The sequence below is a fragment of the Rhinopithecus roxellana genome, chromosome 3 (genome assembly GCF_007565055.1).
Source record: "Rhinopithecus roxellana isolate Shanxi Qingling chromosome 3, ASM756505v1, whole genome shotgun sequence".
NCBI classification, from domain to species: domain Eukaryota; kingdom Metazoa; phylum Chordata; class Mammalia; order Primates; family Cercopithecidae; genus Rhinopithecus; species Rhinopithecus roxellana.
Window position 1 is genome coordinate 62,691,088 of NC_044551.1, and position 24,231 is coordinate 62,715,318.

General features: G+C 40.4%; 1 protein-coding gene across 6 annotated transcripts in view; it reads left to right on the plus strand.

Annotated features, from left to right (window-relative positions):
- Positions 1 to 24,231, plus strand: part of RAD17 (RAD17 checkpoint clamp loader component) — a 46,008-nt gene that overhangs the window by 18,278 nt on the left and 3,499 nt on the right. For all 6 annotated transcript variants that reach the window (XM_030927197.1, XM_010380225.2, XM_010380226.2 and 3 more), the window contains 7 exons: positions 1,227 to 1,338; positions 4,000 to 4,182; positions 5,314 to 5,399; positions 5,513 to 5,659; positions 8,530 to 8,679; positions 13,065 to 13,185; positions 23,858 to 23,915. In XM_030927197.1, coding sequence (XP_030783057.1) covers positions 1,227 to 1,338; positions 4,000 to 4,182; positions 5,314 to 5,399; positions 5,513 to 5,659; positions 8,530 to 8,679; positions 13,065 to 13,185; positions 23,858 to 23,915 — 857 coding nt within the window. The remainder of the gene's footprint in view (positions 1 to 1,226; positions 1,339 to 3,999; positions 4,183 to 5,313; positions 5,400 to 5,512; positions 5,660 to 8,529; positions 8,680 to 13,064; positions 13,186 to 23,857; positions 23,916 to 24,231) is intronic.

Here is a 24,231-nt window from a genome sequence, read left to right on the forward strand (position 1 = left end):
CACTACTTCGCTCCTTCCTGGGCAACAAGAGCGAAACTCCATATCCCCCCCCCAAAATAAGAAAAAACAATTACCTGGTCATGGTGGTATGCTCCTGTAGTCCCAGCTACTCAGAAGCCTGAGGCAGGATGATCACTGGAGCCTAGGAGTTTGAGACTGCAGTGATCTAGATGACATGACTGTAGTCTGTCGTGGTCAGAGCTAGACCCTGTCTCTAAAAGAAAATCTACATTCTCTACTATAAGCGTGAGAACTGCAAATTGAGCCATGGTGCATGCCTGTAGTCCCAGCTACAAAGGCTGACAGCGGTGGGAGGATTGGTTGAGCCAGGGAGCTCAAGACCAGCCTAGGTGTGATATAGTAACACCTTGTGTCAAAACAAAAATTTTTTTTTTTTAGTGAATTGATTAGTTCAAGTGGCTCCGGTTTAAAAAAGAAGAAGAAATAATTGGTGTAATTGTGGCTTTTTCATCCTCACCAGACTGTATAATGTGTTGAAAACCTTAGTAAAGGAATTTTCATGTAAATTTCGTAAATTTGTCAGATTATTTTGTGTATATTTAGTTCTATCACATTGTATTGCATTTTGAGGGTTTTTGTGTGTGTGTGTACATATATATGTTACATATTTGTATGTTAGTGAGAGAGTAAAAACTTCAAAATACAACCTGGTCAAAGTGAAAAAGTAAAACAATACATTATTTAATATTTCCTGAAAGTATACCTTAAACTGTAATAAGTCATTGAAGCTTGTACCAATCATAGACCAGTGTTTAACATGGAGGCTTTTTAGTTTTTTTTTATTATTTTAAGATAATTTTTTTTTTTTTCTGGCTCTATAGCCCAGGCTAGAGTGCAGTGGCAAGATCATAGCTCACTGCAGCCTTCATCTCCAGGGCTCAAGTGATCCTCCCACTTCAGCCTCCTGAGTAGCAGGGAATACAGGCGCATGCCACCATGCCTAGCTAATTGTTTTGATTTTTTGTAGAGATGAGGTCTTACTACCTTGCCTAGGCTGGTCTCAAACTCCTGAGCTGAAGTGATCCTCCTACCTCAGCCTCCTAAATTGCTGAGATTATGGGAATGTGCCACCATTCCCAGCCCTTTTTAGTATTTAAGTTTAAAAGAATCTAATTTACTTTAATTAAGTTTAGAAAATAGGTTGGGATTTTTTGTTATTATTTTTAAGAAAATACTTTTTTAAAAATTTAATTTTCTTATTTTAGAATGGAGGAAAAATTACTGTCCCTGACAAAACTTCTCTAGAGTTGCTCTGCCAAGGATGTTCTGGTGATATCAGAAGTGCAATAAACAGCCTCCAGTTTTCTTCTTCAAAAGGTAACTATGGAAGATACAGTCATGTGGCATTATATAGGTGACTGACTTTCTCTTAATTCATTCAATGAAATCAAACATTTTAACTTATGTTTGGTCTATACCTATTTATCCTTCTTTATTATTGAGACAGTGGCTTAAAATTAAATATATACTCATGCATATATACCCTTCTATGAATATGTTGTAGTATATATCCTTGTTTCTGTTTGAGATAGTTTACCTTTCAAAGTTAATTTAGAACAAGATTTCCTGGATAAAAATTCTGCCTCTGCCACTTAGCAGTTATATAGTCCTATGCAGGTGACTCTATGTTTCTGTGCCTCTGTTTTCTCACCTTTCATGTGAACACTTAACTTCTTAGGGTTCTATGAAGAATATGTGAGGTGATACCTACAGAGTGCTTCTTACAGTGCTTGATTAATATTAAGTGCTCAATAAATGGCCAGCCATTAATCAGTTTAATAATACTTTTGAAATTATTATTATTTATTTTGAGACGGAGTCTCACTCTGCCGCCCAGGCTGGAGTGCATGGCGTGATCTCGGCTCACTGCAAGCTCTTCCTCCCGGTTTCACGCCATTCTGCCTCAGCCTCCTGAGTAGCTGGGACTACAGGCGCCTGCCACTGAGCCCGGCTAATTTTTTTGTATTTTAAATAGAGATGGGGTTTCACTGTCTTAGCCAGGATGGTTACGATCTCCTAACCTCAAGATCCGCCCTCCTCGGCCTCCCAAAGTGCTGGGATTACAGGCATGAGCCACCGTGCCCAGCCTGAAATTATTTTTATAATAATTTATGAGACATGTTTAATAAATTTATTTCCTGTTAATATTGAAACATGTAAATTTATGAGATGTTTAATAAATTTCCTGTTAATATGTAAAAAGATGTAGTAAAAAGATAGTTTCACTAATGGCAGTGAGTTACATTTTTACTGTAATGATCATGGTTTACTGTATAGTCCTCCTTCAGAAGGCAATTAGCAGACTACTTACTTAATGCTTAACATTGACAAATTGACATTAAAGAGTGGGCCAAGAACTATGTTAGCAATTATGTTTTTTTCATTTAATTCTCATATCAACCTAATGAGATAGACAGTACTTTGATTCAAATCCAGATCCTGTGCTCTTTCTGCTGTTCGAGGTAGCTTTTAAGTCATGCACTCTTGAGTTCTAAATAGGAGACTTAAAAATGAAACTTGGGGCAAGCATGGTGACTCATGCCTAAAGCCAAGGTGGGTGGATCACTTGAGCCTAGGAGTTTGAAACCAGCCTGGGCAACATAACAAGACCTTGTCTCTACAAAAAAATTAAGAAAAAAAATTATAAACCCGAGAAATTTGATCACATGCGTATTCATAAATTGGATACTCTCAACATCAGTAGAGAGGTTGTTAAACATACATTGCAGAACCAGACTGCCTGGATTCCAGTCATTCATCACTGATGACCTTGAGCCAATTACTTCACATTTTTGTATCTCATTTCATTAACTGACTAATAATAATTGGTCAGGTGCAGTGGCTCTCACCTGTTATCCCAACACTATAGGAGACTGAGGTAGAAGGAAGCTTCAACCTCAAGAGTCTGATACCAGCCCAACATAGCGAGACCGCATCTCTAATGAAAAAAATATATATATAGCCAGCATAGTTATGCATACCTGTAATCCCGACTGCTTGAGAGGCTGAGGTGGGAGGATCACTTGAGCCTGAAGGTTGAGATTTCAGTGAGCTATGATTGCGCCACTGTACTCCAGACTGGTTGATAGAGCCAGACCCTGTGTCAAAAAAAAAAAAGGCCAGGCATGGTGGCTCACACCTGTAATCCCAGCACTTGGGGAGGCTAAGTCGGGTGGTTGGGAGGTCGTGACCAGCCTGGCCAACATGGTGAAACGCCATCTCTGCTGAAAATAAAAAAATTTAGCCAGGCATATGCCTGTAATCCCAGCTGCTTGGGAGGCTGAAGCAGGAGAATTGCTTGAACCCAGGAGGCAGAGGGTGTGGTGAGCCGAGATCGCACCACTGCACTCCAGCCTGGGCAACAGAGTGAGACTCCATCTCAAAAAAAAAAAAAATTCTCCCTTCACCGGGTTGTTATGAAGATTAAATTCAAATGTATCACATGCCAGGAACAGTACCTTGCACATAACATGATGAGAAACCAAGGCGATGTGACAGTACAGGTTGAATATCCTTTATTTGAAATTTTTGGGAATAGAAGGATTGCAGATTTTTTTTTAGATTTTGGAATATTTGCATTATACCAATTGAAAATCCCTCGTCTGAAAATCTGAAATACAAAGTGCTCCAATGACCATTGCCTTTGAGCATCTTGTTGGCACTGCAGGTTTCATATTTTGGAGCATTTTGGAGTTTGAATTTTTGGATCAGGAATGTCAACCTATATTGGAGATTGTGCTTTTGTGCATGTGAAAGTTTGAAATCTGCATTATGAAATAACTTGCAGATAACATTTTATTCCATTTTAGTGTTAGTAACCCAAAGAAGATTCTGACTCGGTTAATGTCGTTTGTAATTTTTGTTTATTAGGAAAACATATTTTAATTAGAATATTTAGTGTAACTATATCTGAAGTGTTCTTAGTTTTAATTTTCATATTTTAATTTAAATATTGTCACTTGGGTGTATATTATTCAGGAGAAAACAACTTATGGCCAAGGAAAAAAGGAATGTCTTTAAAATCGGATGCTGTGCTGTCAAAATCAAAACGAAGAAAAAAACCTGATAGGGTTTTTGAAAATCAAGAGGTCCAAGCTATTGGTGGCAAAGATGTTTCTCTGTTTCTCTTCAGAGCTTTGGGGAAAATTCTGTATTGTAAAAGTAAGAAATTTTTACATTTTTTAAATCTGTTGGATATCACATAGTCTTAAAATGGAAATAAAATGTCACTTTTAAAAAAATGTCATGTATTTTGGTTCTGCTCTAAGAGTTAGAGCTAGGTCAGATACTGTTTGCCTAGGCCTAAGACATAGTAGGAAAATAGAATATTTTCTGACCATGAGCAGGATTAAAAGTAAAAACATGCTATTGCAGGCCATATCCATGTGTGTAAATCCTTATAGTTTGCAGAAGGTAAGAGAGCAGATCATCTAGACTTTTGTGGCAAGTATTGGTAGCCTAAAGCCCTCTTAACACTGGGGTCCAGCCAACAGAGCCTTAGACAAATTACCAGGTAGTTTAAAGTTTCTTTCAATCCTCTTGTGTTTCTCTACTTTACAAGCTTTCTGACTTCGCAACCAGAGATGTTTATTGCCTTTTCTGTCTTTTTTGATGACTGCTCCCTCTCGGTTCTTTCATTCCCTGTTGCCCATTTTAGTGTCCCAAATAGTCCCTCCTTTTGATACCAAATGCCTGTGCTCAGTCTGATGATGCTGAAGGAAAGAAATTGGGATTTCTGAATGGAAACCTCCATACCATCTGAGAAAAATGGGCATCACTTAGATGGCAGTGAAGACACTCCTCTGTCACTGGATCCTCTTATTTTGAACCTGAGTGACTATTCCCACCTGATTCTTTTCTTTCTCTCCTTTCTTTTCCTCCCCAACATAATGTTCATCGTCTCTTGCATTAGCAAATGGAATTCGTATTCTTTCATGTAGAGAGCAACATCTTCGTACATAGTAGATAAAAGAGTAAAGAACACTGTATTGAGATGAGAGATCAAGGGAAGAAAGCAATCCAAAGCTGGAAAAGGTGAAATGGGAGTGCATTAGGAAGTGGAATATTTTAAGTCTAGAAAAGCCATAATCTAAGCATCAGAATTCTTAATTTAGTTCTTGCTAATATGGATAAAATAGGTGCTTGCTTCCAGTTGTTTTTATTTATTATTTTTGAACAGTTTGCTTACTATGTTGGTATTGTATGTCTAAAATTTTCAGACTCTTCAAATGACTGGTGCTATATAATTATAAAGAAGGTATTATCTTTAATAATTTCAGCAATTTTTTATAGGAGCATCTTTAACAGAATTAGACTCACCTCGGTTGCCCTCTCATTTATCAGAATATGAACGGGATACATTACTTGTTGAACCTGAGGTAAGTTCTTTAATGACACTTAGTAGAGGTTACAAAGGATATATTATTTGTGTGCATATATATTTGACCATTGCATTTTTGCCAAATTTAAGTATATATGCTTGTTTTTATAGGAGATAGTAGAAATGTCACACATGCCTGGAGACTTATTTAATTTATATCTTCACCAAAACTACATAGATTTCTTCATGGATATTGATGATATTGTGAGAGCCAGTGAATTTCTAAGTTTTGCAGATATCCTCAGTGGTGACTGGAATGTAAGACCATTTGACTCAAAATGTTTATAAGTATTTCCTTAGAATTAAGAAAAGAAAGTTTACTTTTATCCCTAATTGCCTGACATTATTTTATGTGACTCTTCTTCATAACTATGCTAAAGTTAATGTATCCAACTCAGTGTTTATAATGAAGCTTCAGTAGCAAATCTGATTTTTCTGCTGATAATATAGTACCAATTGTTTCTAAAGTTATTTTCTTTGTGTGTGTGTGTGTGTGTGTAGACAGGGTCTCACTAGACCAGCTCAGGCTAGTCTCAAATTCCTGGGCTCAGACAGTCCTTTCGCCTGAGCCTCCCAAAGTGCTGGGTGCTGGGATTAACAACAAGCGTGAACCACCACTCCTATCTCTAAATTTTCTGGTTTTGTGGTTATGGGTTTTTTTTTTTTTTTTTTGGAGAAGAGGCTGTAGCTACAGCTATGTTACCCAGGCTGGTCTTGAACTACTGGGCTTAGGGGATCCTCTCCTCTCTGCCTTCCAAGTAGTTAGAAATACAAACACACACTACCATGCCCAGCTTATTTTCCTTTTTTTTTCCCGAGACAGTATCTTACTTTTTTGCCCATGCTGGAGTCCAGTGATACAAAGTGTTGCTCACTGCAACCTTGACCTTCTGGGCTCAAGCTTTCCTCCAACCTCAGGCACTCCCCCATCCAGTAGCTGGGACTACGGGCAAGCACCACTATCCCTAGCTGGTTTTTTTTTTTTTTTTTGGGTAGAGACAGGGTTTCACCATGTTATCCATACTGGTCTTGAGCTCCTGAGCTCAAGTGATCTGCCTGCCCTGGCCTCTCAAAGTGCTGGGATTACAGGCGTGAGCCACCATGCGTGGCCCCAGCTTATTTTCTGATTTTAAAATTAATACATACTCAAAATATGACAACCATTAAAAAGTAGATACAAGAGAAAGAACTGTACATGTTGCTACACTTTCTGCAAGTTTTAAAAATTTATTTCTTTTACATATTTTAAACTATTTACTATAAAATTTGTGTTTTGTTCTTAACGTCTTAACACTGCCCTTACCAGTGCAACAGCCACCAACCACATGTAGCTATTTAAATTTACTTAAAAATTCAGTTCCTCAGTCATACTAGCCACATCTCCAGTATTGCATGTGGCTGATGGCTACTTTATTGAACAGCCCAGATACAAAACATTTCCATCATTGCAGGAAGTTTTGTTGGACAACACTGTTTTGATATGCTAATGTTTCTGTGTGTTATAAATACTAAAATAAGGCCGGGCTCAGTGGGTCACACCTGTAAACCCAGCACTTAACGAGGCCGAGGCAGGTGGATCACTTGAGCTCATGAGTTCGAGACCAGCTGAGGCAACATGACGAAACCCTATCTCTTCAAAAAATGCCAAGAAGATTGCTTGAGTGTGGTGGTCCCAGCTACTCAGGAGGCTGAGGTGGGAGGATGGCTTGAGCCCGGGAGGCAGAGGTTGCAGTGAGTTGAGATCACACCGCTGCACTCCAGCCTGGGCAGCAATAGAGCTGGACCTTGTCTCAAAAAATTAAAACACTGAAATAGCAGTAATAAGTAAAATTAGAAAAGACACAGAAAAACCATTTATGATATAGAGCTTCATTACTCAGCAGTTGCATTTGCTTAACGTTTAAAATAATTGTTTCTTTTTTATTTTGAAATTTTCCAACCTATAAATAAATTAAAAGGATAGTACAGTGAACCAGGAGTGGTGATTCCTGCCACTAATTCCGCACTTTGGGAGTCCAAGGCAGGAAGATCACTTGAGGCCAGAAGTTTGAGAACAGCCTGGGAAACACAGCCAGACCCCATCTCTAGAAGAGATTTTAAAAATTAGCTGGGTGTGGTGGCATGCACCTGTAGTCCTAGCTACTTGGGAGGCTGAGGTGGGAGAATCACTTGAGCCCAGGAGTTTGAGGTTACAGTGAGCTGTGATCGTGCCACCGCACTCCAGACTGGGCAACAGACCGAGACCCTGTTTTAAATAATAATACAAAATAATGAAAAGAGTATAATTGATTTGTTTGTGACACCAAGGATAAATGCTTGAGGTAGTGGATACCCCATTTACCTTGATGTAATTATTACGCATTGTATCAAAATAACTCCTGTAACTCATAAATATATACAGCTACTAGGTACCCACACAAATTAAAAATTGAAAAAAATAATGATAGTTCAATGAATAGCTGCATATCCTTAACTTTTGTTTGGCAGTTTGCATATTTTGCCACTTTTTCTTTATCTCTCTATATATTTACATATTTGTTTCTGGCTGGATAATTGGCAAGTATTAATAATTGTGAACATCATGGCACTTAATACTTAAGCAACATAAGGACATTGTTCTGTTACAACTACCATAGCATTATCATACCCAACTGAAACTAAACTATAACTAGTTAATATAACTGGCCTCCCAAAGTGCTGGGATTACAGGCGTGAACCACTGTGCCCAGCTGCATAGTCATATTTTAGTTTCAATTATATTTTAATTATATTAACTAATTACATTAACTAATAAGTTATGTAATTAACTTTCCAAAGAAAGTTAACACTAATCTAGCAATATATTCTCCCTATTCAGATTTCCTCATTTGCCTCAAAAATGTATTCAAAGTTGTTTCCCCCGCCCCTGTCCAAGATCCACTCAGGGTTTACACATTTAATTTGATTGATATGTCCCAGTGGAATTTGCATTAGATAAATTTATAGTGCTGTTATTTATAAGGCTGTAGTGATGTTGAAGAAAGTGAACACATAGAAACTAAATACGGTTAGTATTTTATATGTATCAGGAATACCAGTAATGCTCTTTTATAAATCTATTTTCTTTCACATCTTGTCTCATTTGTTAGACACGCTCTTTACTCAGGGAATATAGCACATCTATAGCTACGAGAGGTGTGATACATTCCAACAAAGCCCGAGGATATGCTCATTGCCAAGGAGGAGGATCAAGTTTTCGACCCTTGCACAAACCTCAGTGGTTTCTAATATATAAAAAGGTAAAAAAAAAAAAAGAATTGTATACTTTGAATATGTGAACTTTATAGTATGTGAATTATAACTCAAAGCAGTTATTTTCTTTAAAACATAACAAAGGAAAAAATGTTTCATTTTTAATGAAATAGTTGCTAAGGTCCACAATTAGATTCTGAGTTTTTATTAAACATAAAAAGGTTACTCTTAAATGCTTGTACAATTTTTTAAGGGAAAAAAGACCATCAAAATTTGAAAACATATACATATTTTATTAGTTCAGTTTTATTGGAATCAAAGCATAGTTACATTTTATTTTTTATTTTTTTATTTTTTGAAACGGAGTTTCACTCTTTTTGCCCAGGCTGGAGTGCAATGGCACGATCTCGGCTCACTGCAACCTCTGCCTCCCGGGTTCAAGCAGTTCTCCTGCCTCAACCTCCCAAGTAGCTGGGATTACAGGTGCTAGCCACCACGCCCGGCTAATTTTTTGTATTTTTAGTAGAGACAGGGTTTCAGCATGTTGGCCAGGATGGTCTCGATCTCTTGACCTCGTGATCCTCCCACCTCGGCCTCTCAAAGTGCTGGGATTACAAACGTGAGCCACCGTGCCGGACCATATTTTATTATTTATTTATTTTTTTAATTGAGGCAGAGTCATGCTGTTGCCATCCTGGAGTGCAGTGGTGCCATCTCGGCTCATTGTAACCTCCGCCTCCTAGGTTCAAGCAATTCTCTCACCTCAACCTCCCGAGTAGCTAGGACTACAGGCATGTGCCTCCATGCCTAGCTAATTTTTGTATTTTTAGTAGAGACGGGGTTTCGCCATGTTGGCCAGGCTCTTCTTGAACTCCTGACCTCAAGTGGTCCACCTGCCTTGGCCTCTCAAAGTGCTAGGATTACAGGCGTGAGCCACTGTGCCTAGCTGCATAGTTATATTTTAGTTTCAATTAAAAACAAACTTTAGGGCCAGGCATGGTGGCTCACACCTGTAATCCCAGCACTGTGGAAGGCCAAAACAAGAGGGTCACTTGAGCCCAGGAGTTTGAGACCAGCCTGGGCAACATAGTGAGATCCCGTATCTATAAGAAAAAGAAAAAATTTGTAAATAAATAAACCCTAGTTCAACCTGAGAATGCTGACTGGAAAATTGAAATCCCTAGTATATAAAATTTCAGTTAGGCAGGCGGAATAAGTTTTTTTTTGTTTTTTGTTTTTGAGACTGAGCCTCGCTCTACGCTAAGCTGGAGTGCAGTGGCGCAATCTTGGCTCACTGCAGCCTCTGCCTCCCAGGTTAAAGCAATTCTTCTGCCTCAGCCTCCCTAGTAACTGGGACTAGAGGTGTGCGCCACCTTACCCAGCTAATTTTTGTATTTGTAGTAGAGACGAGGTTTCAGCATGTTAGCCAGGATGGTCTAGATCTCTTGACCTCATGATCCACATGCCTCGGCCCCCCAAAGTGCTGGGATTACAGGTGTGAGTCACCATGCCAGTGCCCAGCCAGGAGAAATAAGTTTTAAGTTCAAGAGATACATTATATAACATTGTGACTATTAATAACAATGTATCGGCCGGGCGCTGGTGGCTCAAGCCTGTAATCCCAGCACTTTGGGAGGCCGAGACGGGCGGATCACGAGGTCAGGAGATCGAGACCATCCTGGCTAACACGGTGAAACCCCGTCTCTACTAAAAAAATACAAAAAACTAGCCGGGCGACGTGGCGGGTGCCTTTAGTCCCAGCTACTCGGGAGGCTGAGGCAGGAGGATGGCATGAACCCAGGAGGCGGGGCTTGCAGTGAGCTGAGTTCCGGCCATTGCACTCCAGCCTGGGCGGCAGAGCGAGACTCCGTCTCAAAAATAAAATAAAATAAAATAACAATGTATCATGTATTTGAAAATCACCGCCGGGTGTGGTGGCTCATGCCTGTAATCCCAGCACTTTGAGAGGCCAAAGTGGGCATATCATAAGGTCAGAAGATCAAGACCATCCTGGCTAACACAGTGAAACCCTGTCTCTACTAAAAATACAAAAATTTAGTCGGACGTGGCAGCGGGCGCCTGTAATCCCAGCTACTCTGGAGGCTGAGGCAGGAGAATGGCGTGAACCCAGGAGGTGGAGCTTGCAGTGAGCTGACATCGCGCCACTGCACTCTAGCCTGGGAGACAGAGCAAGACTCCGTCTCAAAAAAAAAGAAAATCACTAAAACAGTAGATTTTAAGTGTTCTCACCACACACACAAAAATACATGTATGTAAGGTAATGCATATGTTAATTGGCTTGATTTAGCCATTCTACCATATATACATATTTCAGAACATCATATTGTATACTATAAATAGAGAGCTTGTCAATTTAAATTAATCAAAGAAAGGAGAGGAAATCTTGGCCTTGCCTCTATGTGGACAAGGTATTCACCTAATGTGTTCTTACTCTCCACAGCAAAAAATGTAGATGATTGAATTATTTAGAGGTAAAAAATGGGTGGCACACAAGTTGAAGACAAAATACACAACAAAGTTTTCAAAATGAATTGCCAATCTTTAAAAATCAGACTAATGATTACAAGATATGAATTTCGACTGGGCGCGGTGGCTCACGCCTGTAATCCCAGCACTTTTTGGAGGCCAAGGCGGGCAGAACACGAGGTCAGGAGTTCAAGACCAGCCTGACCAACATGGTGAAACCCCATCTCTACTAAAAGTACAAAAGTTAGCCGGGTGTAGTGATGCGCTCCTGTAATCCCAGCTACTCAGGAGGCTAAAGCAGGAGAATCGTGTGAACCCAGGAGGCAGAGGTTGCAGTGAGCCAAGATCATGCCACTGCACTGCACTCCATCCTGGGTGACATAATGAGACTCCGTCTCAGGGAAAAAAAAAAATTAGATACGAATTTCTAGCTTCAGAATTTCTGGAATCTCTTAGTAGGGAAAAAAAAAAAAAAAGGCCAGGTGCAGTGGCTCACACCTGTATTCCAAGCACTTTGGAAAGCTGATGTGGAAGGATCACTGGAGCCCAGGAGTTTGAGACCTGCCTGGGCAATATGGTAAAACCCCATCTCTATAAAAAAAAATAATTAGCTGGGTGTGGTGGCACACACCAGGAGTTTAAGACCAGCCTGGGCAACATAGTGAGATCCCAAATCTACAAGTAAAAAGAAAAACAAAATTTTTTTTTGTTTTTCCTACCTAGTGCCAGCTACTTGGGAGGCTGAATTGGAAGGATTGATTAAGCCTGGGAGGCAGAGTTTGCAGTGAACAATGATTGTGCCACTGCACTCCAGCTTGGGCAACAGAGGGAGACCCCCATCTCTCAAAAAAACAAAAGGAAAGTGAAGTATAACACTGGCTCGTATTTCTGCATGGCAGCAATCACCTCGCCATGTAGCATCTGCCCCTTTGAGATGAGAGTAGTAGGTCCCACTGTCCCCAGCTGGTTCATTCACTTATATTGCCTGCTTGAATTCTGTAATATCTGAATTCATGACCCCTGGACTGGGTCGTCTCTGAGATGTCTTCCGGTTCTAAAATCATACAGCTGAAAATTACCCTATAATTTATTACCTAGGACATTTTTTCCAACAGATTTCTTGGAGAATTTAATCATTTTTAAGCAATTTATATCTCATTGACTTGCTTTGTCTTTTTTTTTGAGACAGAGTCTCGCCCTGTCGCCCAGGCTGGAGTGCAGTGGCGTGATCTCGGCTCACTGCAAGCTCCACCTCCCAGGTTCAAGCAATTCTCCTGCCTCAGCCTCCCGAGTAACTGGGACTACAGGCGCATGCCACCACGCCCGGCTAATTTTTTATATTGTTGGTAGAGACAGAGTTTCACCATGTTAGCCAGGATGGTCTCAATTTCTTGACCTCGTGATCTGTCTGCCTCAGCCTCCCAAAGTGCTGGGATTACAGGTGTGAGCCACCGCGCCCGGCCTGCTTTGTCTTTTATGGCATATATATTAATTTTGCCTTGTAGCTACATATAAATTATCTAAGACTGTTAGCTTCTGGAAGGCAGGGATTATGCTTTTCTCTTGCTCAGCGTAACATTATGTTGACTACAGAAAACAAATTATTTCATTGAAAAATAATATTTTCATGTAATTTGTGATGTGTATGTGCTCATAAATAATTCCTTTGAGTTTTAAATTTGGTTTTCTTATACATTCAACGTCTTTTAAAAATTCTTGTTCATCGAATGTGAAATAGTTGTGTAGGTAAAATACTTTATTAGACAATGTTAGAAAAACTATAAAGGACTACTTAAATAAGCTATTAAAAGTATATTTGTGGTATATAAACCCACAAGTTAATATAAACTTATTGTGTACATTTATATAGTAAACTTAGTTTGTCTAGGAATACATATTTTTAATTTCATTTTTCCTTTCATCTTTTTTTTTCTTTTCTATACAGTATCGGGAAAATTGCCTGGCAGCAAAAGCACTTTTTCCTGATTTCTGCCTGCCAGCTTTATGCCTCCAAACTCAGCTATTGCCATACCTTGCTCTACTAACCATTCCAATGAGAAATCAAGGTAATAACATAAGTTTTTCTTTTCTTTTAAGAAGTAGGGTTTTTCATTAATTTATTTTATTTTTTTAGATGGAGTCTTGCTCTATCGCCCAGGCTGGAGTGCAGTGGTGTGATCTCAGCTCACTACAACCTCTGCCTCCTGGGTTCAAGCGATTCTCCTGCCTCAGCCTCCGGAGTAGCTGGGACCACAGGTGCGTGCCCCCACACCTGGCTAATTTTTGTATTTTTAGTAGAGACGGGGTTTCACCATATTAGCCAGGATGGTCTCGATCTCCTGACTTTGTGATCCACCTGCCTCGGCCCCCTAGAGTGCTGGGATTACAGGTATGAGCCACCGCACATGGCCAGAACTAGGGTTTTATATCAGTATCTTTTTGTGGGCTAACTTATTGCTATATGCAGTGAGATACTTTTTTTCCTTTTATTTTTTGATCCAGATAATTCTACATCCTTTATGTTTTTTTAAAAAAAGCATCAAACAGGCCAGCTGCGATGCCTCATGCCTGTAATCCCAGCACTTTGGAAGGTCAAGACAGGCAGATCCCTGGAGGTTAGGAGTTCGAGAGTAGCCTGGCCAACATGGCGAAACTCTGTCTCTACTAAAAGTACAAAAATTAGCCAGGTGCAGTGGCACGCACTTGTAATCCCAGCTACTCAGGAGACTGAGGCAGGAGAATCACCTCCAGGAGGTGGAGGCTGCAGTGAGCTGAGATCGCACACCTGCACTCCAGGCTGGGTGACAAAGTGAGGTCTGTCTCAAAAAAACAAAAAGCATCAAACGATATAGAAATATATAAAGGGCTGGACACAGTGGCTTATGCCTGTAATCCTAGCACTTTGGGAGGCCAAGACTGGGAAACTCCATTTCTGCTAAAAAAAAAAAAAAAAAAAAAAAAAAAATTAGCCGGGCGTGGTGGCACACGTCTGTAATCCCAGCTACTCGGGAGGCTGAGGCAGGAGAATCTTGAACCTGGGAGGCAGAGGTTGCAGTGAGTCGAGATCGGGCCGTTGCACTCCAGCCTGGGCGACAGAGCGAGACTCTGTCTTAAAAAAAAAAAAAGAACTTTCTAAAGTAAAAATTGAAAGTACTTCCCCTACAACCACAGGTGGCTTTGACAGATTTTAATGTAAACTCTTCCAGATACTCTTCTGTGAATGTAGAGACATGCAGAATGAGGCAAGCTTTGATTTGCTTATATCACTTATCGTGGATAGCCTTTCATGTCTTATAAGTTAATGTCAGAGCAGTAATGCTAAAGTGTATTGAAATCTAACTCATTTTTTCCAAATTTATAAACATTTTATTTAACCTTATGATGTATATTTTGGTTGATTTCAGTATTACAAAAATGCTTATTAATAGTATATTTTCATTATGTTTCTATGTTATGAAATTATAATGCCACAAACATTACTATGCCTATGGCAGTATACACCTGCACACGTTTTGAAAATGTTGGACATTCATAGGCAAAAATGGGATAACTTTTGGGCAGTGGTCGTGATTAATCTGTTGATCAGAATCCAGAGATTTCCGTTCTCCTTGCCAATTGCTTTAAGAGTACACTAGTTTTTGGCTGGGTGCGGTGGCTCACACCTGTGATCCCAGCACTTTGGGAGGCCGAGACGGGCAGATCACGAAGTCAGGAGATCGAGACCATCCTGGCTAACATGGTAAAACCCCATCTCTAGTAAAAATACAAAATAAATAAATAAATAAAATTAGCCGGGCCTGGTGGCGGGCGCCGGTAGTCCTAGTCCCAGCTACTTGGGAGGCTGAGGTAGGAGAATGGCGTGAACCTGGGAGGCAGAGCTTGCAGTGAGCGAAGATCGCGCAACAGAGCAAGTCTCCGGCTCGAAAAAAAAAAAAAAGAAAGAAACAAAAGATTACACTAGTTTTTATTTTATTTTATTTTATTTTATTTTATTTTATTTATTATTATTATTTTTTTGAGACGGAGTCTTTCTCTGTCGCCCTGGCTGGAGTGCAGTGGCCGGATCTCAGCTCACTGCAAGCTCCACCTCCCGGGTTTACGCCATTCTCCTGCCTCAGCCTCCGGAGTAGCTGGGACTACAGGCGCCCGCCACCTCGCCCGGCTAGTTTTTTGTATCTTTAGTAGAGACGGGGTTTCACCATGTTAGCCAGGATGGTCTCGATCTCCTGACCTCGTGATCCGCCCGTCTCGGCCTCCCAAAGTGCTGGGATTACAGGCTTGAGCCACCGCGCCCGGCCTAGTTTTTAAACTTTTTATTTATTTATTTTTTTTGAGACGGAGTTTCACTCTTGTTGCTGAGGGTAGAGTGCAATGGCATGATCTCGACTTGCCGCAACCTCCGCCTCCCAGGTTCAAGTGATTCTTCTGCCTCAGCCTCCAAAGTAGCCGGGATTACAGGCATGTGCCACAACACCTGGCCAGGCTGGTCTCGAACTCCTGGCCTTAAGTGATCTGCCCACCTCGGACTCCCAAAGTGCAGAATTACAGGCATGAGCCACCACACCCAACCACTAGTTTTTAAACTTTATTTTGAAATTTTAGGCCGGGCGCGGTGGCTCACGCCTGTAATCCCACTTTGGGAGGCCGAGGCGGGTGGATCCCCAGGTCAGGAGATCGGGACCATCCTGGTTGACACGGTGAAACCCTGTCTCTACTAAAAATATAAAAAATTAGCTGGGTGTGGTGGCGGGTGCCTGTAGTCCCAGCTACTCGAGAGGCTGAGGCAGGAAAATGGCAAGAACCCAGAAGGTGGAGCTTGCAGTGAGCCGAGATGACGCCACTGCACTCCAGCCTGGGCAACAGGGCGAGACTCCATATCAAAAAAAAAAAAGAAATTATTTTAAACGTAAAGATGCAAGAATAGTACAAAAAATTCTTGTGTATCCTTCACTAAGTTTCCTCATTGTTACGTTTTTTACCATATTTGCCTAATTATATTTTCTCTCTTTATAAGCATGCACATATATGTATTATTTTGCTAAACTAGTTTTGAGTAAATTGCAGGCATGATATCCCATTATTCTTAAAAACTTAAGTCTACCCTTGCTAAAAACAAGGACATTTTCCTGCATAACCACAGTATACACATCAAATAAGGAAATTAGCATTAATACCATTTATTTTATAGTCCCCATTCAAATTTTGCCAGTTGTCCTAATAATATCCTTTTTTAATTATTATTTTTAATTAATAGAGACAGGATCTTGCTATGTTGACCAGGTTGGTCTTGAACTCCTGACCTCAAGCAGTCCTCTGGCCTCATCCTCCCAAAGTGCTAGGATTATAGGCACAGGCCACCGCACCCAGCCCTAATAATATCCTTTGTAAAGTGATAACTCCCCATTTCTTGTCCAGAATCCAATGAAAGATAACCTCGTGCATTTAGTGATTCAAGTTTCCATGTGTTTTCAGTCTCCCTTCATCTGGAACAGTTTTTTAGTCTTTCTTTGTCCATGACATTTTAGAGGCATATAGGACAGTTATGGTGTATATTATCCCTCAGTTTGGGTTTGTCTGGTGATTCCTCATGACTGGATTCAGGATATGTATTTTTTTGGCAGAAATACTACAGAAGTGATCTTAAAAAAAATGGCAAGGAGAGGAAAGATATCTGGATTCTGACCAACAGATTCATCATGTCCACTGCATAAACGTTATTTTTGCCTATGAATACACAACATTTTAAACACTTTAAGTATCAGTACTCACAAAAGCTATAAGATAAAACACTTCATTGTATCAAAGTAGATATTTACTCTTTAATCCTTTCTTCTGATCACTAATAAGGTCAACTCTGTTTAAAATTTCTGTGCCAGGCATGGCGGCTCATGCCTATAATCCCAGCACTTTGGGTGGCCAAGGTGGGAAGATCGCTTGAGCCCAGGAGTTTGAGACCAGCCTAGGCAACACAGTGATACCTTGTCTCTAAAAAAAATTTAAAAATTAGCTGTGTGTGGTGGCTTGCACCTGTAGTCCCAGCTACTCGGGAGGCTGGAGTAGGGGAATCACTTGAGCCCGGGCAGTGAAGGGTGTAGTGAGCTGTGATCACCCCACTGCACTCTAGCCTGTCTAGCTTGGGTGACAGGGCGAGACCCTCTCCAAAAAAATAAAATTTCGGAGATGTTTTGGTAAGTTATATGGTAGATTACTAATATTTTTAATACAACACAAATTCTGTTTTCTCTTTTGAAGATTAGCACCACAGACAGGTGATCATTAATGAAATATGGCCCTTAAAATACACATCACAAAAGAGAAACTGATGGTAAAATTGCTGGTGAAGTTAACTTTTATCATTTATCCACTAATTAAAAATTCAGATTCGGAGATCACATCTCTAAGCTGTTCAAATCACAGAGCTATTTTTTAAAGATCCTGATTATAGGCAACAAAAGCAAAAATAAACAAATAGGATTACCTCAAATCTGGAAAGCCTCTGCACAGCGAAGGAAACAACAGAATGAAGAGCCAACCTACATAGTGGGAGAAAATATTTGTAAATTATACATCTGATTGGGGTTAATGATCAAAATATATAAGGAACTCAAAGAATGCAATAGTAAGAAAACAACCCAGTTAAAAAACAGGCAATTCCAGCCTGGGCAACATGGTGAAACCCTGTCTCTACAAAAAAATAGATAAAATTGGCCAGGCGCGGTGGCTTACGCCTGTAACCCCAGCACTTTGGTCGGCCAAGGTGCGTGGATCGCCTGAGGTCAGGAAATCGAGACCAGCCTGGCCAACATGGCAAAACCCCACCTGTACTGAAAATACAAAAAATTAGCTGGGCGCAGTGGCAGGTGTCTGTAATCCCAGCTACTCAGGAGGCTAAGGCAGGAGAATTGCTTGAACCTGGGAGGCGGAGGTTTCTGTGAGCCGAGATTGCACCATTGTACTCCAGTCTGGGCAACAAGAGCAAAATTCTGTTTTAAAAAAAAAAAAAAAAAATAGATAAAATTAGCCAGGTGTAGTGGCACACACCTGTAGTCCCAGCTATTTGGAGGCTGAGATGGGCGGATGGTTTGAGCCTGGGAAGGGAAGGTTGCAGTGAGCCGAGATCATGCCACTACATTCCAGCCTGGGGCACAGAGTGAGATGCTGTCTTAGAAGGCAAAGGACCAGATAGACATTTCTTAAAAGAAGACATACAGATGACCAATAGGTATATGAAAAACTGCTTAACATTAAGACTTAACACTAATGATCAGGGAAACACTTTAAAACCACAATGAGATTTCATATTACACCAATTAGAATGGCCGTTATCAAAAAGACAAATGATAACAAGTGTTGGCCAGGGTGTGGCAAAAAGGGAATCCTTACAGTTAGTAAGAATGTAAATTAGCACCGCTGTTTTGAGGAACAGTATAGAGGTTCCTTAAAAAACTGAAAATAGGCCAGGCACGGTGGCTCACGCCTATAATCCCAGCACTTTGGGAGGCCAAGGCGGGCAGATCACGAGGTCAGGAGTTTGAGAGCAGCCTGGCAACATAGTGAAACCCCGTCTCTACTGAAAATGCAAAACAAAACAAAAAAACAACTAAAAATAGGCTGGGCATGGTGACTCACACCTGTAATCCCAGCACTTTGGGAGGCCGAGGTGGGCGGATCACCTGAGGTTAGGAGTTCGAGACTAGCCTGACCAACATGGTGAAGCCCTGCCTCTACTAAAAATACAAAAATTAACCGGGCATGGTGGTGCATGCCTGTAATCCCAGCTACTTGGAAGGCTGAGGCAGGAGAATCACTTGAACCTGGGAGGCAGAGGTTGTGGTGAGCCAAGATCATGCCATTGCACTCCAGCCTGGCAACAAGAGCAAAACTCTTGTCTCAAAAAACAAACCCTAAAAATAGAACTACCATATGATCCAGCAGTCCCACTACTGGACATATATACAAAGAATATGAAGTCGAGGCCAGGCGCAGTGGTTCATGCCTATAATCCCAGCACTTTGGGAGGTGAGGCAGGCGGATCACTTGAGGCCAGGAGTTTGAGACCAGCCTGGCAAACATGGTGAAACCCCGTCTCTACCAGAAATATAAAAAATTAGCCAAGTGTGGTGGTACATTCCTGTAGTCCCAGCTACTCTGGAGGCTGAGGCAGAAGAATTGCTTGAATCCAGGTGTTGGAGGTTATAACAGTGAGCTGAGATCATGTCACTGTACTCCAGCCTAGGTGACAGAGCCAGACTCTGTCTCAAAAAAAAAAAAAAAAAAAATGGAGTCAATATGTTGAAGAGATATCTGTCCTCCCTCCCATGTTTTATTGCAGCATTATTCACAATAACCAAGGTATGGTGTCAGTCTAATTGTCCATTGGATGAAGAAAATGTGGTATATATACGCAATGAAATATTATTCAGCCATAAAAAAGAACAAAGTTTTGTCATTTGCAATAACATGGATGAACCTGGAAGACCTTATTTGAAATGAAATAAGCCAGGCACAGAAAGACAACTATCGCATATTCTTACTTATATAGGAGCTAAAAAAGTTGATCTCATAGTAGTAGAGCACACAATGGGATTACCATGGGCTTGGGTGATAGGGGAGATGTTGATCAAAGAATACAAAATTTTGTTACGTAGGAGGAATAAATTCAAGAGTTCTATTTTACGACATGGTGACTATAATTAGTAGTATTGTGTGTGTGTGTGTGTGTGTGTGTGTGGTTTTGTTCTTTTTTTGAGTCAGAGTGTCACTCTTGTCACCCAGGCTGGATTGTGGTGGTATGATCATGGCTCACTGCAGCCTAAACCTCCTTGGCCCAAGTGATCCTCCCACCTTAGCCTCCTGAGTAGCTGGTAACCATAGGTGCGCACCACCACACTTGGCTAATTTTTGGTTTTTTTTTTTTGTAAAGATGGAGTTTTGCCATGTTGCACAGGCTGGTCTTGAACTCCTGGGTTCAAGCAATCCTCCCACCTCAGCCTCCCAAAGTGCTGGGACTACAGGTGTGAGCCACCACACCCAACCAATATATTGTATTCTTGAAAAATGCTGAGAGTGAATGTAAAGTGTCTTTGCCACAAAAATAATAACTGTGAGGTAATATATATGTTAATTAGCTATAGTTCGTCATTCTACAATGTATGTATGAAAACATTTTGTTGCCCACAGTAAATATATACAATTTTGTTTGTTAATTAAAATACTCTGATTGTAGTAGCTTTTTTTTTTTTTTTTGAGATGGAGTCTTGCTGTATCTCCTAGGCTGGAGTGTAGTGGCACCATGTTGGCTCACTGCAACCTCTGCTTCCCGGGTTCAAGTGATTCTCCTACCTCAGCCTCCTGAGTAGGTTGGATTACAGGCACACACCACCACACACCACACCCAGCTAATTTTTGTATTTTTAGTAAAGATGGGGTTTTACTATGTTGGCCCAGGCTGGTCTCAAACTCCTGACCTCAGGTTATCCGCCTGCTTCGGCCTGTGTAGTAGAATTTTTAACAGGTAAGTATCTAAAGGTCCTCATAGTGTTAGATGTGCAAACTTTAAAAGGTTTATAAAAATTAGTGAAAGTAAGATGTTTTGGTTTTTCTTACAAGTTTTTATACTGTTTCTTCCGCTTTTATTTACTATGTCATTTTCAGCCATTATTTCTTTAAATATTTTTCTGCCTCTTTCTGTCCTTCTAGTCCTTCATTAGGTTATGTTCACTTGAAAGTGTTCCACATTTTTATGAGATTTTGTTCATATTTCTTCTGTTTTCTCTGTCAATCTATGTCCAAATCGTTTTTTTTTTTTTTTTTTTTTTTTTGAGACAGAGTCTCCCTCTGTTGCTCAGGCTGGAGTGCAGTAGCACCATCTCAGCTCACTGCAGTCTCCACCTCCTGGGTTCAAGCAGTTCTCCTGCCTCAACTCCCTGAGTAGCTGGGATTACAGGCACGTGCCACTATGTCCGGCTAATTTTCGTATTTTTAGTAGAGACAGGGTTTCACCATGTTGACCAGGCTGGCCTTGAACTCCTGACCTCAGATGATCTGCCTGCCTCAGCCGCCCAAAGTGCTGGGATTACAAGCATGAGCCACCACACCTGGCCTATGTCCAAGTTTGATGATACTTCTGGTTCAAATCTACTGTTGAGTCCCTTTAGTGAATTTTTCATTTTAGTTATTGTACTTTTTGACTCCAGAATTTTCATTTGGTTCTTTTTACAATTTTTGTCTTTTTGTTGATAACTCTTTTTCATGAGACACGGTCATTACAGCTTTCTTTACTACTTTAAGTATGATTTCCTTTTCTACTTTGAAAATATTTATAATGGCTTACTGAAGTATTTTTCTGTTGAATTTAATGTCTGAGCCCTCGCAAAGGCAGTTTCTTTTGCCCATATTTTTCTTGTGTGTAGGTCACACTTTCCCTTTTTGCATGTCATAATTTTTTGTTGAAAACTAGATGTTTTAGGGAATATATTGCAGCAATTTTGGAGAATATTGATTCTCCTCCTCTGGGGCTTGTTTTTATTGTTGTGTGTTTGTTTATTTGTTTAGTGACTTGGCTAAACTCATGTAATGAAATCTGTCTTTTGCAATATGAAGCCTTCCTCCCTCTTTCTTCAGAGAGCTCATCCTTGGCTGTGCCCACAGTTTACTTGGGATGATGGTGGTTTTAGCAGAGCTCACTTTGTGTCTTTCCCTGATATCTCTGTATAGCTCTCTGCTTCCTTTGGTATCACGCTGTTGGCTCCCCTAATTACTTTTTTTTTTTGGAAGGTGGGGGGAAGGGTCTCACTCTGTCACCCAGACTGGAGTGCAGTGGCAGGATGGCTCACTGCAACCTCCGCTTCCCGGGCTCGAGCAATTCTTATGCGTCAGCCTCCTGAGTAGCTGGGACTACAGGCGCATGCCATCATTCCCAGCTAATTTTTCTATTTTTAGTAGAGATGGCATTTCACCATGTTAGCCAAGCTGGTCTTGAACTCCTGACCTCAAGTGATCCACCCACCTTGGCCTCCCACAGTGCTGGGATTACAGACGTGAGCCTGACTACTCCCTAATTACTATCTAATTGCTGTGTTTTCGGCAGTGCTCTAGGACAAAAATTTCTCCACAGTCTGATCCAATTTAATTTGGGCAGTTGTAGGCTTTCAAGCCAGTTTCTGACAGTTGTTCTGAAACCAGGAGGGCTCTTCTTCGTTGTCTCTTTCCCTGGTTGTTTCTTATGAACTAGTTGGCTTATGTTTAGCTTGTTCTTACTTAAGAGGAGTTGGTTTCAGGGGTGCCCTTTAGGCTTGAATTTCCCCACACTATGTTTCAAATAAAGTCAGTTCCTTTGGGGAAAGCTTCGGAGCTTTTTCCTATGGACTGCCTCTCCTCTGGGCAAAATCTCTAAGCCAGTTATTCTGGGTGGGTGCCCAACTGCAGAGGTAGCCTCTGATTATTTTGGCTTGCCTCTCCCAGTGTGTATCATCTGCTGTATAACAAACTGGGGGTAAGGGAGACTGCAGTTGGGACAGGGGACAGTGCCTTTGGGTTAGAACCTCCTATCCTGTGAGTAGGGCTGGGTGGAGAAAGGAAGCCCCAATCACCCTGCTGCACTCCAGTAGGAAGGAGTCGTTAGTTCTTGGCTGCACCCACCTGGAATGAAATGTTCATCAAGCTGAGCCCTCTCAGCTCAGGATTGGGAATAGGAGGGAGAGAATGGGAGTGGCTCAGATGCCTCAGATTCTTCCTGTTTGATTTTCTTGAATAGATCTTTTCTCATTTGCTGTATGCTATTAGGACAATTTCCAGAGACTTTAAATGATTGATTTTTAAGAGTTTTCACCAATTTTGCTTATCTCTGGGAGTGGGTACACAAGAGCTTATGCTGTCATCCTGAAAGTTGACTATGTCATTCTTTTTCTTTATGAATTTTTAATTGTGATTAAGTATACAAAGCATAAAGTTTATCATCTTAACCATTTTGAATTTTACAGTGCAGTAGTGTTAAGTATATCCACCTTGTTCTGCAACCAGTTTGCGAAACTTTTGGTTCTTGCAAAACTGAAATTCTATAACTATTAGCATTAATTCCCCTTTTCCCTTCCCCCTGGCAGCCACCATTCTACTTTCTGTCTCTATGAATTTATGATTCTAAATACTTCATATAAGTAGAATCATACAATATTTGTTCTTTTGTGACTGGTTTCACTTAGAATGATGTTATCACAGTTCATTTGTGTTACAGCATGTGTCCTTTTTAAAGCTGAGTAATACTCAATTAGATGTATATACCACATTTGGTTATCCATTCATCTGTTGACGGACACTTGGGTTGCTTCCACCCATTGATGATTATTAATGCCGATATGAACATGGGCATACAAATATCTTTTGGAGACTCTGCTTTTAATTCTTTTGGGTATATACCCAGAAGTGGAATTGTGAGATCATACAGTAATTCTATTTTTAATTTTTTGAGGACCCACTATACTGGTTTCCACAGCAGCTACACCATTTTACATTCCCACAAGCAATGCACAAGGGTTCCATTTTCTCCACATCCTTACCCATACTTCTTGTTTTCTGGTTTTTTATAACAGTCATCCTTAATAGATGTAAATTGGTATCTCACTATGGCTTGGATTTGCATTTCTCTAAAGATCACAATAAACACATCTTTTCATGTGCTTATTGGCCATTTGTATATTTTCTTTGAAAAATTGTTTACAACTTTTAAAAAATCTGTTTCAGCTCAGATTTCTTTTATCCAAGATATTGGAAGGCTCCCTCTGAAGCGACACTTTGGAAGGTAAGCTGATCATCTCAATTTTCAAAAAGCTGATAATGAAATGTCTACTGAATATGTTCAGTACTGAACTGTTATCTGTAACATCCAAGAAAGACATACTGTACCTAGTAATTTATAAACATAATTATATTATAGACCCTTCCTTTTCTTAAATATAAAGCATATTTTCACCCACTTCCAATGGACTATACCAGATTAAATGGAATCAGGGAATCACAAAGGCAGAGGAATCTTTAAAATCCTCCAATTCAACAAATCTAGAAACCCCTTACCAGCTTCCTGTCGAGAGATGTTCTTAGCCTATGCTTGAAGACCT